General features: G+C 37.9%; 1 protein-coding gene across 1 annotated transcript in view; it reads left to right on the forward strand.

Moving 5' to 3' along the window:
- The window catches only part of LOC131860173 (pentatricopeptide repeat-containing protein At1g63080, mitochondrial-like), a 59,067-nt gene that overhangs the window by 38,587 nt on the left and 4,544 nt on the right, over positions 1-15,936 (forward strand). The window contains exon 7 of the mRNA XM_059214549.1: positions 8,798-9,328. Within this exon, the coding sequence (XP_059070532.1) occupies positions 8,798-9,328 (531 nt within the window). The remainder of the gene's footprint in view (positions 1-8,797; positions 9,329-15,936) is intronic.

The raw sequence follows: 15,936 nt of genomic DNA on the forward strand, positions 1-15,936 counted from the left end.
GAGCACAATGTTAATTGTTATCACATTTCCTAACACAACTCCACGAGGATGTAAATTTTTGAGTAACTATTGTGCATATCATATACAAAACAAACATAAGACTTCAAATTGCGTGAAATTAAAACATAAGATTCAAGACCTCCTCGATAATGGTGTCTCGAAATTGAAGATCCTAATGACTCGCCTAAAGAGAAACAAGGAACTACTCCTAAAAATGATCAAAATCATATACCTATGTCTAGTAAGGCTCCACATGTAGCCTCCATCTCTTCCATTATGGCTCCATCTCCTAAGGCTTCTCAACAACAATCCATACCATATCCCTCAAACAATGAACCTAATGATGAAACTTCTCATGTTGACCCTCAAGGGCCATCAATGGTACAAATCCAAGCTAATCCATTTATTATACAAATCCTTTACATGATTCAGATATCTTAGATCCTATGCCATCATGCACTCCAATTCTAATCATACCCACTCTAGAAGGCCCCATCCAAAATGCTTCCCCATCATACAAAAACATGAACACCTTCCAATAATCCCCCATGCATATCAAAAATACTACCCCTTCCTTAGAAGTGGCTCCATGTCAAGAGGATAATCTGAAAAATGAAGAAACAAGTCCTATCATAAATCAAGATCAAGACACCAAAACTCTTCAATCTCATCCAATGGTTGAAAAAGATCCTACCTCCCTATAATCCCATGATGATCCCCTTATACCTTTCCATTTCTTCCAAGATGATCCCCTTCCATCTCAAGAGAAAAGCATCCTTCCAAATACCATTCCTAATCCACTTCCTAAGCAAGATCATGATGCCTCTTCCACCTTTTCAAATGATCCTATTCAAAATGAAGAGTCAAACACCCTTCCTACTCTATCCAATGGTCCTCTTCCATGTCAAGATCAAAGTATCCCTTCATCTCCTTGTCATAACCCTCCATGTTCACCTCAAGGATCCATCATGCCTACAAAGCCCTCTAATGATCCTATCATTCCCTACATTCCACCTCCACCTCAAAATGGACTTGCCTCTGGCATCAAAAGTAAGAAGAAACCCTTTGTTAAAAAGATCTTCCAAAGCATGCATTATCAAAGAAAAGGTTTAGACATTCATGAACAAGGTATATTAGAACCCCCTAATATAAAATTAAATCTTGATTATAATGGCTACATTGTTCATTCTCAAGATGTCGGTACCCCTCATAAATCCTACATTTCTACAGTTAAATCCAAATGCACACCTTTTGGATCCTCCAAACCTATTTTGGGTCCTTATATACCAAAATCAAATCCTTCAAACCTTTCATCTATCTTGGGTCCCTATATCCCTCAATCTCCTATCCATGCTACCCCTAGCTTTCAATCCACTAACCTTACCATAAGCCAAGATCAACAAAGACACATCCTTGAGAACCGTCCAAAAACCTACCCACATGAACTCTCCATATCATTCATATCCATCCATGAATCCTAATGCCATTGGAATCAACTTCGATGCCAAGCATAAAATTCCAATATTTAAAAATCCACATGAATCAAAGGATCAACATGTCCCATATAAACGACATGCAAAAACAAAGAAAAATTTGATCCATAAAGAAAAAGAAATGTCCAAAAGGTCACAAAGGCCCACAAAGAAACAAAAATAGTTACAATGTGTATGGCTTCCTAAGTCTTGCATCAAGGAAATGCATTCTAAAGTATCACAAAAAAATGAAATTCAAGAACCATGTGTATTCCCAAGTTGCTCTTACAAGACGTGCACACTAAATAAAAATCAAAATTGGCATTCAATTTTGCTACCCTAGCTTCTCCCACATCCACTATCTTAAAACCTCTATCACCTCTTTCATCCATTTTGGCTCCTTGTGTCCTAAAATCCACATCAACCTTTCCATCAAAATCACAAACTCCAAAATCCAATATTCCTCCCTCATTCCATCACCCTTCAAGGTGTGTGCCAATGTTGACCTTTCTGATATTTCCATCCACTCCTACACAAATCTTCCAACATCCCATCCATATGCAACACCTATGTTCTATCCTTCTATCCCTCTTATCCAATCCTTTGCATAAATCTTGATAACCTTTCCATCTTATCATCCATTTCATTTCTATTTACCATCACCATATCGAAATCTTTGAGCATACCTTAAACACCCATGAATCATTATAGAACATCTTTCAGAGGTACTATCCAAAGAACACCTTGATTCCTATGTCATATTTCCCATCATGTATCCATTATCTTCCATAAAGTTCGAAAAAGTCAAAATGAGAAAAAAAAGAAGAAAAAAGAAAAGAAAAAAATGAAAAAGAGAAAAAAGAAAATAAAAAATGAAAAAAAAGCAAAAAAGAAACAAGAAAAAGTAAATAGAAAAATTAATTCATCCATGTGTGAAAACCACTTCTTGTGGCGCCTTGGGTAAGTACCATGATGAAAACTTGGCAAACAGGTGTCATGCATAATCCATTATCTTCTTGCACTATTCACTAGGGGCAAGTTTCATCCATGCTATCTTATCCACCACATCCATCTATTGTCATCTATTATCCCTCATTCACTCAACCTAAATATGTATCCATTTTCCACATTTGATCTTAACAAGGTTAAGGATCTTTGCAAGCTTTGTGTGTCGTATTTATTACACTTGATCCACGCCCTTTAGCTCCTATCCATTATTTTATCCATTTCTTGCTTTTATCTTTCATTACCACCTTTGATCTTGCTTATCCTATTTTCCCCCTATCCAAAACCCATCTCCTGATCTTGATCAAACCTAAAGACAAAATGCAAAACATGTTTTCGAAAAAAAAAACCTCTTGACATGGTCATTTCTTTGGACCATATGAAATTAGTTACATCGTATCTGTTGGGTCTCAAATCAACAGATTGGATAGGTTCCAAGGAAATGCCAACTCCTATGATCAAACCCTCCAATTGACTTGGCCAACATATAGAGTGAACCTGTCTGGTTGCTAACTCTCTCACTTTAGGCTCTGCATGACCTAGGCGGGTATACCTATTCACTGAATGTCTCCAATAATTAGTGCTTTTTATAGCAGATGTATTATCCTAATCTGATATCTTCTGATCTTGAAATGGCATGAGTTCCTTGAATGGAGATATAGCAGATGAGTTCAAGATTGTTGTTGTAATAACTGTTTGCTTTATATTCCTTAATTACTTCAGTTGCTGTTAAAATAATCAATTATGAATGAAATGATGAGTACAATTTGTAATTTAGCCAGTGCCTTCTTCGTTGTTTGGGTTACAGAGTCATTACATTTTTCTTCAAGACTTATGGTGCGAATCTGTGAGACAGTTTTTTAATTCATCCCTTTATGAACCTGTCAGTTATTATTTCTTTTGGAACCAAATGAATGCTTATATCATATGCTGATTGAGTGAATTTAACCCTACCCTTAAGGGACCAGTCAATTAAGCTTTGCATGGAACAATTACAATCCACAAGCAAAACTCATGTTACAACATTATAATATAAAGCATAGATTTGATCTTAAGAACATGAATAACCTTATCTTATCAGACAAGATCACAGACGATTGCCAAAAGAAAATGAAATGATCCACAACACATATGCAGAGAAATAGTTGATCAAAATTTGTATTCTATTATAGTTTGTACACAGAAGACTTACAGGCTGTCATTTGTCGTTCTCTTGATCTAATCTAATATCTATCCCCTTACATTACAAAAATCATTCTCATATATATATGAGGATGAAGGCCTTTCACGAAGAGACACGACTTTTCACAATACTAATCGTTAATTTGAATATTTCTAAACTTAAGCAAAAAGAGATTCAGGAGCCCCAAATGATGAATGTAATCATCGTCTTTGAAGGTTTTGATTCGAGGAGTTTGTTTCTTCAATTCATCTCCCAACGACAGATACTTGAATATTATCTGGTTAACAGTAGGGGCCATATCCTTACTTCGATCTATCTCTGACAAGGCCCAATCCCTGACACTGATGAGCTCTTTTTGCAAATCCTCCAGGGATATCACTTCTCCTTCTTTGTAGACGGAAGGCATTCCAACGGGTTTCTCATCATCCAATTCCTTTAGGTCTCTTCTCAGCGTATCTTCAAGTTTGATATGATTTTCCATATACGCAGTCCCCTCGGCTTTTTCCTCTGGTGTCATGGCATCGACATTGTTTAATACTTCATGTAGTCGTGCTTTTAACCTCTCATGCTCTGTTAACACTTTTATCGTTCCATTGTATACTTTCCAATATGGTTCAACCTGTAAGAGCATGGTGTTAAACCGATGTCCGATGATATCATTGACCAATTTGTCCATCTTTTGTTGGATACTGTCTGCGCGTTTATTTGCCTTTTCTGCTTGATACTTCCAGTACAGAGCATCAGAGACATCGTCCAAGCTACGTCCCGCGGGGTATGAGGTGTACTCGCTGATAGGAGTCCCTGTCTCTAGTTGCAATACTTTTGCCTGCAACTTTTGATTTTCCTCTTTAGATTTTTCGTATAACCCCTTATATGTGACGTTCTCTCTCACCAAAAACTCTGTCTGGTCCAGGTTCAATCTTGCAACATCCAGGTTGAGCTTTGCAGTGACCCTAGGATCAGTTTTCCCAACCTGATGAACCATGAGGTGTCCAACGGTTTCTTCAATGTCTACAATGATAGGCCTCTTCCCTTTTGGATATAGTGCCCACTGTAGGAGAGCTTTCTTGTCTGGATCATATCCAGAGCCTAAGAACAATTTGTCTATCTCCTGAGGCAACACCTGTTGATTCAAGTCTTGTTTCTTCAGGAAGCCATCAAATAAGAGTGCTGAATTTATATCCCAACCAGAGAAGATGATCACACCGGCCTCTTTTAATAATTTCCTCCCTTTCTCAGGAGTCATGTCTTTCATGAGGACATCAATTTCATCCTGTAATCTCTTCATCTGTTCCTCCTCTGGTCTTCCAGCCATGCTTCGTTTTACATGAGCTCCTTTGTATTGGTACAAAAATGAGAGGAACTCCCTAGAAGAGGCAAATCCATCATCAGCAACGAAGTCTTCATGCTCAGTCATTCTGATATCAACAACATCCTTGATGTTAATCTCGCCAGTGTCCATATTCATTTCTGCTTCAAAACCGGATAATCTTCCCTAGGAGAATCAGGTGGGATACTACTGGCAGTCGACTTTGGTGACATGTGAGCTAGGGACTGACTGTCATTCTCAGTATCAATGAAATGAAGGAACTGCGAAGGCACTCTGTGCATAATTTCTGCTTCATGTTGAAGCAGCCTTTTAGCCACTTCCAGAGGGTCTTGGAGATTTCCAATTAAATCTCCATCTATCATTCCCCTCACCCTTTTCCATTTGTAAGCCTCCCAAACTAACTCGCTCTTTTCTTTCAGAGCTTTGGCCTCCTCTCTTTCAAGGTTCTTAATCAGGTCATCTGGCATTTTGGCCACATGTATTCCAGCTTTGAGTTTCTGTGAGGCTCTGGCAGCTCTTATATATCCTTCAGAATCGAAGTTTTCCCTAGGCTCACCCAGAGTCATGCCATAGTAGTCTAATTTATTCTGTAGTAAATGATAACTCTTTGAGCTTTTAACAATGAAATCAGAGAAAACTAATAAACCTGGAACAATAGATTGTTTACCGAAGTCTGTAAGATGCTTAGCACTGGCAATAGATGTTTGATAATTTCAAGGCTAGCCACCCTGTTTGGCACCGTAATCGGAAGCATGTGGGGTTGCCCTTCATATCCAAATACCCTTATTTCTGTGTGATTATCATAGCAATACCAATCACCCCAATTATGATCAATCTGTGACTCTGGAGAGAAGTCCTTTGGTCTGAGGAACCTCTTGATTTCAGGGGACAAAGTGTAATCCCTGTGTTGCCCAAAAGCTGCACTAAGAGGTTTCACAAAGTATTCTTGAAAGTGCCAATATTGGTTGTTCATGAACCTCTGGTCCCATGCAGATACCCATAACTGAACTGGCTTCTTCAGACCATTCTTATCATAAGATCTAATGCTGAACTCATCTGACCAGAAGTTAATTTCTTGTCCACAATAAAGAATGATATGCATTAACAAGGAGTACAATGAAAAATGAATATTCACAAGGTCCCCTTTCATCTTTTCTAATCCATGATTTAAGGCATCTGCAACATGAGTGGCAAAATCAAATGACCTAGGGTCCTTCGACTGTAAATCAGCACACAGAACCATAACCCCAATATCCATGAGTGGATGAGCCTCTAGGCCTAGTACTTGGGCTGCAGCATAATATGTATACTTGAAATATGGATGGAAGTGGTTGACATCAAACGACACCTTGTCATCTTTGCCAAATGGAACAAATAACCCACCCACTTTTGGCCTGTGAACAGGTAGTCTCCAAGTCCTGTAGATATTTTCCAAACTAAAGAATTCCTGTGAAAGTTTCTTCATATCGATATTCTCCTCTACTTCCCAGTCCAAATCAAAAACCATATCAATAGTCTGTTTGTTGATTACTACTAATGTATTCCCTCTGTAATCACATATGGTTTTGGTTCTTGGGTTGTAGCAATCTACCAGAGCTTTCATCAATTCTACGTCTACAAACACATTTGGGACTACCAATTTGCCTAAGTTCTTCTTCCATAGATTACTTATGGGTTCTGGTGCATCCCTTCTTTTGTAGCCAAATAAGAATAACTCATGCCCTCTGATTTCAGTCCAAATGTCTCCTAGATTTTCAAATCTATCCTCTAATCCTTCTTCTTCACTTTTAATCTTTTTGGACCTTACGCTAGACGATGGACACTGGTCTAACAAATCCTGAGTCAGAGCTCTCCCTTCTTTCTTTTGTCTCTTGGGCTTCTCTTCAGGGTTCAGCTCTTTTCCTTTCCTACTCTTTTTAGAAGAAGAAGATGAAGGTTCCATAATTACAGTAAATACGAGAGACAACACTTACTTGGAGGAATGCTCAACTCTTTTGGTTATCGTTCGCAAGTCTCCACAAGTTCTTCGCAGTTTTCAATCTTTTAGCATCGATCTGGTTCTTACGAAAATTCACTCAGTTCAACTGTAATCGTATGGGCAACTTGTGCACAGTTAATGTTCTGCATCTATAACGGCTACTCAAGTGTTTAAACTTAATTGCAGATGTGACACTCTTCAATTGGGCCTTTAACTCTTTCGCGGGAAGTACAGTTCGCTCAAAGTGCTCATATTTCAAGTTATCGATGAAACCCTTGTCTTCGGCCGAGTGTTTAAATCTTCCATCGAAAGCTCATTTTCTTCGATACTATTGTTTCGGTGAATAGCTCATGTCGAGAAGCCGCTTTTAAGACTCATCGAAATCACTCTTTCATCGATAGACCCCTTTTTCGATAAGTCACTTGCAATTTCCATCGAAATCATTCTTTTGATGAGTTTCTTTCTTCGGTGAAGGCCTATGCATGTTCATCGATATCCCTCTTTATCGATGAAACAACTTTGCCTTTGTTCGATATCACGTTCATCGATGGAAACTTGCATTTCGATGAATGCTTTATGAGTTTCTTCGGTAATGATATTCCTTCGAAATCACCGTTTGCCCTCTTTTGCCTTTTGCTTTTACCTTTTCGATGAAACTTGGGGTATCGATGAGCGGTTCTTTGTATTCATCGAAGGTAACTTTTTGCCGAAATACCTTTGCATGGTACTTTACGTACCTCTTTTCGATGAAAATACGCTTTCGATGAAACGTTTTTTGCAGTGCTCGATACAATTTGCTGGCCGAAACATCCTTTAGTCTTCATGCTTATGTGTTGGTGTAAATAATTATTCATCATGGATATTATTACACTTACTTAAGTTTACTTAGGATAATGCATTTCATAGTAGTTTGGATATGAGACACTTGGGTGTTTGTGCCACATTGGGATAGTGTGTGTAGGAGAAATTCCACCTCTTATGGTGTTGATCTTGTTATTACACTATCATATCCACTTATTGTGGAGTGATAATTCCACCTTCGGTGGGTGATCCACCTCATGTGGAATATTGTATTATTTCTCCTACCTACCCACACCTATTTCCTACCTACCCTTGTTTCTTATTGAGCCACATGTCATGTTTGTGTGCTCATACATATCCCTAGCCTTGCCTATATAAGCAGGCTCATCTACATTGTATGTAACGATTGAACAACAATTATTGATCATTTTCTATTGATGAGAATACAGTTTATTCTTGTCCCATATTATGTCTCTTTCATGTACATTTCAATGACTTCTTGATCTTGGCAAAATCCAACATGGTATCAGAGCTATTGGAGTCTCATTGATTCGTCTTGAAGAGGCATTTTTGTGACGTCGAGAGGCAGATCTGAGGAGCATCGTCATTTGGAGGTGTCCTAGACCAGATCCGACCTCTCCATTGCGTCCGGAAGGCCATTTCCATGAATTTTGGTTATAAAGTTGGCCTATTTTGGTGAGGAAAAATTTTTTCCCCAATTTTGCTAATCGTACGGATTTTTCGAATATTAATTATTTTTTTCAAAATTTTTTTTTTCTTTCTGAATATTGTTTTGAAAAAAAATAAAAAAAAATCAAAAAATTCGAAAAGCAAAAAAAGAATCAAAAAAAAAATCAAAAAAAAAAAAAGCAGAAAAATAAAAAAAAAGGGGGAGATTTTTTTGGGGGGTCCGCAGACCCCCCCGTGACCTGTCGTACTGCAGGTACTGTGCCCGCAGATCGTACCTGCCGCCACACTGTATTCCGCATGACCCGTACCTGACCGCACCCGTGGTCTCGTACCTGCAGCGCCCGTGTACCTCCTGTCCTCGCCGCCGCCCGAGCTCATCCCTCGGCTTCCGATCCCGCAGGTCTCCGCAGCCTCGTCCTCCGTCCACGCCGCGCTGTCTGAGCGGCGCCTTCTGCTACCACTCCTCCGTCTTCCTCCCACCGCAGCTGCGTCCTCCCTGCCGCGTCTCCTCCGGCGTCCTCGCTCTGAGCGCCCAGCAGCATCCTCCCCGCCGGCGGCTCCCGCGCCCGCAGCTCCGCTAGCGCCCGCGGCTCCCTCAGCTCCCGGGCTCCGCCGCGTCACCGGCGCCGCTCGTCCGCAACCGCTCCCGGCCCGGCCAGCTCACCCGCCACGCAGCAACCAGTCCGAAGACCGGTGGACCACGCCCGCCACGTGGCAGGCGGCCACTGGCCCGTGGATAACACATCCGTACAGCCACGTCGATTTTCGTACGCAGAGTCAGAAAACCGTACGCCCAGTCATCGCCTGCCACATCATCTTCCGTACAGTACGGACTGTACAGTCAGCTGTCCACGCAGTCTGTCCGTACGGTACGGACGCCCAGTCAGCCAGGCAGCGAAGTTTTGGTGACGGTCATACGGCCGTCAAATTTAACCCAGTGAATTGCTGACGTCAGCGCCACATCAGCAGGGTTTGAAAATTTTTTTGACCCCCTCTCATTTGCATTTTTGATTTTGCAGTTCAACTTCAAATGGCCATAACTTGCTCATTTTTGCTCCTTTTTGGGTGCAATTTTTTTTGAAATGGGCTAGAATTTCGTGCTCTCCACAGTGGTGAAAGAATTTTTTGATTTTGATGCACGGATTTTTCAGAAAATGCAGTTTTTGGTGACTGTCCCTGAGTAATCCCAGTTTTTGCAACTTCAGAGGCTTCGTTTGGGGTCATCCGACCTCCTTTTTAGGTGCCGTTTTTTTTGAAAGTGCGTATTTTTTCATCTACTTTCACATGATGCTATCAGATTGATGTCATTGTAAGTAAAAATTGTACTTTCAGATCTTGGCCATTTTTGGCTCTCTTGGTACTTGTATATTTGCTTGAATCTCAGTTAGATTCATTGCACTATTGATTGAAGTCTCTTGTATCTCATTTGAGAAGTTGTAAAATTTGCATCATAAGCCCACTTTGCCTTGTTTTGCAAGTGGCTCATTGTAATTGCACTAAGTATAAAGTGCCAAAATCATCACTTTTGGGGGGGTACTTTGATTGATTGAATTTGGGGGGTGTCTCTTGTGCTTTTGTGCTCTTGTGTTCTTTCCTTTTTTGCTGCTATGGGTTCTTCTAAGTTTCCTCTCTTAACTCCACATAACTATGCTACTTGGAAAATTGATGCATGGAGTAAACTTATGGAAAAAGGACTCACTCATTACATTGATGGAACTATTGTTGCTCCAGCTGATCCTAAGGCTGATCCAGTTGGTCACTTAGATTGGCTCACTAAAAATATCATGGCAATTGGTACCTTAAGAAAGTATGTATCAAAGGATCTCATTTTTCATATTGAGAAATATACTCTAATCAAGGATGCTTGGCAAAAGTTTCAAGACTTGTATGGTCAAGTTGATGAGATTAGGGGATATCAAATTGATAGTGATCTCACCATGTTAGATCCCAAGAACTTTGATACTATACAAGATTATGTCACTAAGGCAAATGAGTTGAGGGCACAACTCAAAGATTGTGGCATTGATAAGAAGGATACTCAATTGATATTCAACTTGATAGGCAAGCTTCCACAAGAATATGCAGCATTTGTTTCTAGTTTCCAAACTCATAGAATGACAATGGGTTCAAGCTACAAAATGCCTACATTTGATTCTTTCAATGAAATGTTGATGATGGAACAAACTAAGTTGATAAGCATGGGCATTCTTAAGGCTTCTTCTAAGTCTCAAGCATTAGTGGCAAATCAAGGAAACAAAGGAAATCAAGGAAAGGACAACTCAAACAAGAAGAAATGGCAATCAAAGCCTAAGGAAAAAGCACCATCTTCTCCACAACAAGGAGATTCATCTTCTTCCAAGAAAGATAATTCACCAAAGAGAGAGAGACCTACTTGTGCTTATTGTAAAAAGATTGGTCATGAGGAACATCGTTGCCATACTAAGAAGATTGATGAGCTCACACATATCATCAAAAAGCATAACATTGATTTGCCTAAAGTCTACAAGAAGGATGATTCATCAACTTCCACTTCCTCACATTCAAAAGGAAAAGGGCAAGCATTCATGGCTTCTACAAGTGGAAAGACTCACTTTTTTGGAACAAGAAAAGGACAAGCTCTATGTGCTACAACAAATCATACTTCAGAGAGATGGCTTCTAGATTCAGGGGCTTCTCATCATATGGCATCTTCACAATCTATGTTCTCTACATTTGAGCCTTGCACCATGCCACAGATTTTGATGGGCAATCATACATACATGGATGTGATTGGGAAAGGATCTATTGACATTGGGGATAACTCCTTCAATGATGTGTTGTGTGTACCCCACTTGACAAACAATCTCCTTTCTATCTATCAAATCACACATGGCGCAACTAAGAGAGTTGTGGAGTTCACACCTGACTCAGTTTTTATTAGAGACATGGAGACTAGAGCTATCATTGCAACTGGGGTGGTTGATCACGCATCTCGGTTATACTCCTTTTCAGATTTTGTTGATGATGATAATTTCACATTTGATGATTCTACACATGATGATCACACTTATTGTGATGATTCAGATTTTGAGGAGAACTTTGGACACTTGAACATGGGGATTCTCACATGTAACCCTGTTCTTGAGTCTTGTATTTCATCTTCTCATATTGATATCACATCACCTATTGTACCTGATGATGCAGATAGTGCGACAGTTTTGCCTACATGTGATTCAGTGCAGCAGGATATACATTGTCTTCCAGCTTCAGATTCATGGGATGATTACATGACAGATATTGCAGGTTTGTTTGTGGAATCCTACATTGTAGATTTGGGAGACATCATTGATGACATACATCTTCTCTTTGATGAAGATGATCCTTCTTCGATTGTTGCGAGGGCACACTCTGACCCTCTTGTTCATTCTCTACATGATCATTCTTTCGAGGTTGACATGATTGTGGATACTTATGTACAACAGTTGGAGGAGGTCTCTTTATGCTTTGAGGAGACACATGAGTCTTTGGACATTGTTCTACATCCATCTTCACTAGATGTTGGAGTTCCTTTTTCAGCAGTATGGCACAGTTTACCATCTTTGGAAGGGGTATCTTTCAGCATCGACATGGGGACACTTGAGCAGTTTTCAGAGATTCCTTTCATCATGAGTTTTCTTCATACATCTTCCCTTCATGATTGGGGAGACTTCATGGATACACCTTTGGTTTTGTTTCTTCCTAAGGGGAGGAATGTTGTTCGACGTTCGTGGAGCAGTTTCTTCATACATCGAGCTTCTATCTTTGGTGCAGATTCTTCATTGAGGGATGATCACAGTTTGACTTCTCTTCTTCTCTCATATGGGGGGGACTATTTCCTCGCATGGGGTTTTGTTCCTCACATTCTTCTATGAGAGTTCTCTTGTATAGCTTTCATCTCTCTTTTGGGGGAGGGTTTTTTCCCATTGGGTTTTTCTCTCTTTCCCCACTTTGTGAGAGATTTCATTTCATTGGTTTGCATGCATTTGCATTTGTGCATGGGTACCTAACATGGCCTCGTAGCCGGGACCCATCTTGCATTGCTTAGTTGCATTGTAGACTTAAGTGCATTCCCCTAAGTTGCACTTAAGGGGGGGTGTTGGTGTAAATAATTATTCATCATGGATATTATTACACTTACTTAAGTTTACTTAGGATAATGCATTTCATAGTAGTTTGGATATGAGACACTTGGGTGTTTGTGCCACATTGGGATAGTGTGTGTAGGAGAAATTCCACCTCTTATGGTGTTGATCTTGTTATTACACTATCATATCCACTTATTGTGGAGTGATAATTCCACCTTCGGTGGGTGATCCACCTCATGTGGAATATTGTATTATTTCTCCTACCTACCCACACCTATTTCCTACCTACCCTTGTTTCTTATTGAGCCACATGTCATGTTTGTGTGCTCATACATATCCCTAGCCTTGCCTATATAAGCAGGCTCATCTACATTGTATGTAACGATTGAACAACAATTATTGATCATTTTCTATTGATGAGAATACAGTTTATTCTTGTCCCATATTATGTCTCTTTCATGTACATTTCAATGACTTCTTGATCTTGGCAAAATCCAACATTATGGAAACATACATTTTTTTTATATATTTTTATTTCCAAATATAGTGTTCAACAGTATCCTTGCTTTATATTTCTATATACGGTCCCTTTGCTTGGGTTAACATGTTATCCTATTGTGAGATAGCCCTTGAAAATCACATAAGCTTCCTTCATCATTCAGTTATCCTTTTCTATCCCATCCATTCATTCATCCACTCCAAATCCCTTTTACCTTGCTAGACACTAGGGGCAAACATTAAAAAATCATAAAAAATAAAAATAATAAAATGTCCTGAAAAAATAATAAAAATAATAAAATGAAAAAATCATAAAAATCATAAAATGAAAAAATCATAAAAATCATAAAATGTCCTGAAAAAAATCGTAAAAATCATAAAATATCCTCAAAAAATCCTAAACATCGTAAAATATCTTGAAAATCATAAAATGTCCTAAAAAAATCATTAAAAATCCTAAAAAACCCTTAAAAAATTAAAACATTTATAAAACCCTAAAAATCATAAAAATCCAAAAACATGTAATAAACATTGTGAAAACACAAACACTTTAGACGAGCATGCAACTTTGGACTTCAACAAAATCATGACATGATGAGACTACAATTGAGCAGACATTACAATATTCAATCAACTTATCAAACCAAACACATTACCTGAGAACAACAATCACTGTGACATAAAACATAATGTCTGTGTGATTGGTTATGTCTTTTGATTGTTTCAGATTTTCTTTTTGGTGACATATCTTTTAGCTTTTCTAGGATGTCTCTGACTAGACATTTTATCTTCAGGATGTCTTTGACTATCTTCACCTATTTGTTGCTTGTGGATTGTTCCTTAGTAATATAATGACTCGTCTTAGGACATGATCATCTAAGATTGTCGAGGACATATGGGTCTCCTGTGAACTAGGGAATTCCTTGACTGACTAATGTGTTTTTTACATGCAATTAGTACGACGATTCATTTGGGTCTTATCTACATCCAAATGAGTTTATCCTTTTACTATAATAAGCTCGATGATGATATAAGCACTTAAAAAAGCACAAGAATTCTCATCACCTTTGTAATGCCCCGCCAGGAAACCCAAAGGAAAACCCATAACAAGGGTGAAACAATTTAATTTTTTTCAAGTATAAACATAATAAGTGCATAACACACAACATGCACGATAACACAAGCAAAAGACTTACACTAGAATTCCTTAAGATGTGGTTGTAATTGTGGGTCCCCATCATTGATTATTTTGATTGCATTTTTAGTCAAAGAATGCATTTTCACTTGGGGGGTTAATTTTCTTTATAAAATATACATCAATTTCACAAGTATTATGTTGTGAATGTAAGCTATAATATTGGAGTTTAAGAAATATATATTGGAAATATAGTTTAAACCACAAATATATATTGGAAATGAAGTTGAAACCATGATACACACACACACACACACTTCAAAAAATGAACTTTAGTGTGAGGACTTTTTCTTTTGCCATAGTTTTCATGAGTGTGCAACAGTCTAGAAAGGTGCAAAAGGATGCATAGATAGTGAACATCACATTACCACTTTATTATTATATACTATATACATAGGTATAAAGAAGATCGGTTACATATTATTCAAGTAGTTTTGGAGTGCAATTTGAAGATGGGTATCATTGCCTTGACCACTGTACTCATAATTTTTTTGAGAAAATGAGACATTAATAATAGAAACCAACTTTTTTGAAAATCATATAATTAACAATTGATAACGAACCAAGAAACATAGTAAATTAAATTGTAAATTTTAAAAGATGAAACTAAATATATAGTAATTTAAATTTTAAGTGTTCAAATGAATGAAACCAACCCTAACTAGAATGAACACTCATTTAGAAATCTAATTTACATGTCTCAACTCTATTTATATTAAAGTTATTTATTGCATTATTTGTTTTATTTAATAAGACCAGAGGTATCTACTTATGTACCATGCTCAGGTCCAAGCACAATTTGTTGGCACGGGAGTTTTTATGTTGTGTAATGATGTAGTTTTTTTTCAAATATTCTAGATGCCTTCACATTGAACAAACCCTGTTGATCTGCAAAGGCTTCAACGAATTGTAGCTTTGCTCAATTAACATAAATCTTGGCTTTGCTCCTCTTGAAATAACGCAAAGCTTTGCTTGACCTAAACAAAAAATATTTCTATGCTTAGCTTTGAAAAATCCTCGCCAAAATTACCACAATTTTATTGTGTGCTTCATTGTTTTTTATTAAAGTAAAAAATGTAGAAGTAGCTTGAATGAACCCTAGCTATGTCAATTAGCAGACAACCTATTTCAGTTTTGGTTGAAATAATCCAAACCTTTGTTTAAGTATATTAATATAAGAAAAATATAATTATAGCACACAAAATCAAAATTAGTGAAGTGCACAACAAGGCCTTTTCTCTAGCTCTTCACCGACTTTCAAACAAACATATAATTTCATCCTCCTTTGAATTTAATTTTGTCATAATTTACACCATTAATGTAGATTTCACTTATTCTCTTTGGTACTCATATTTTCAGACCTTCATGCCATAAAGAATCTTAAACGACAGATCCTACATAAGCTCATTTTTCTTGAAATTTGGCCATGTTTATTAAATGTTATTGAATGTCCACAAAATTAGTACTTATATTTCAAATTTTTAATATTTTTGTCATTTTCATTTGCTAGACTCATTATATACATTTAATAAATAAGAACATGATTATAATAAAGTTTTAATTTTGTAATTAAAGGTCAATATTCTTTTGGATACAGCAGTAAGGGATCTATTGAGGCCCTTGGTCATGAAATGTTAACACCACAAAGATACATTGAAACACTACCAATAAAAACTCTCAG

Source organism: Cryptomeria japonica, chromosome 11, assembly GCF_030272615.1.
Source record: "Cryptomeria japonica chromosome 11, Sugi_1.0, whole genome shotgun sequence".
NCBI classification, from domain to species: domain Eukaryota; kingdom Viridiplantae; phylum Streptophyta; class Pinopsida; order Cupressales; family Cupressaceae; genus Cryptomeria; species Cryptomeria japonica.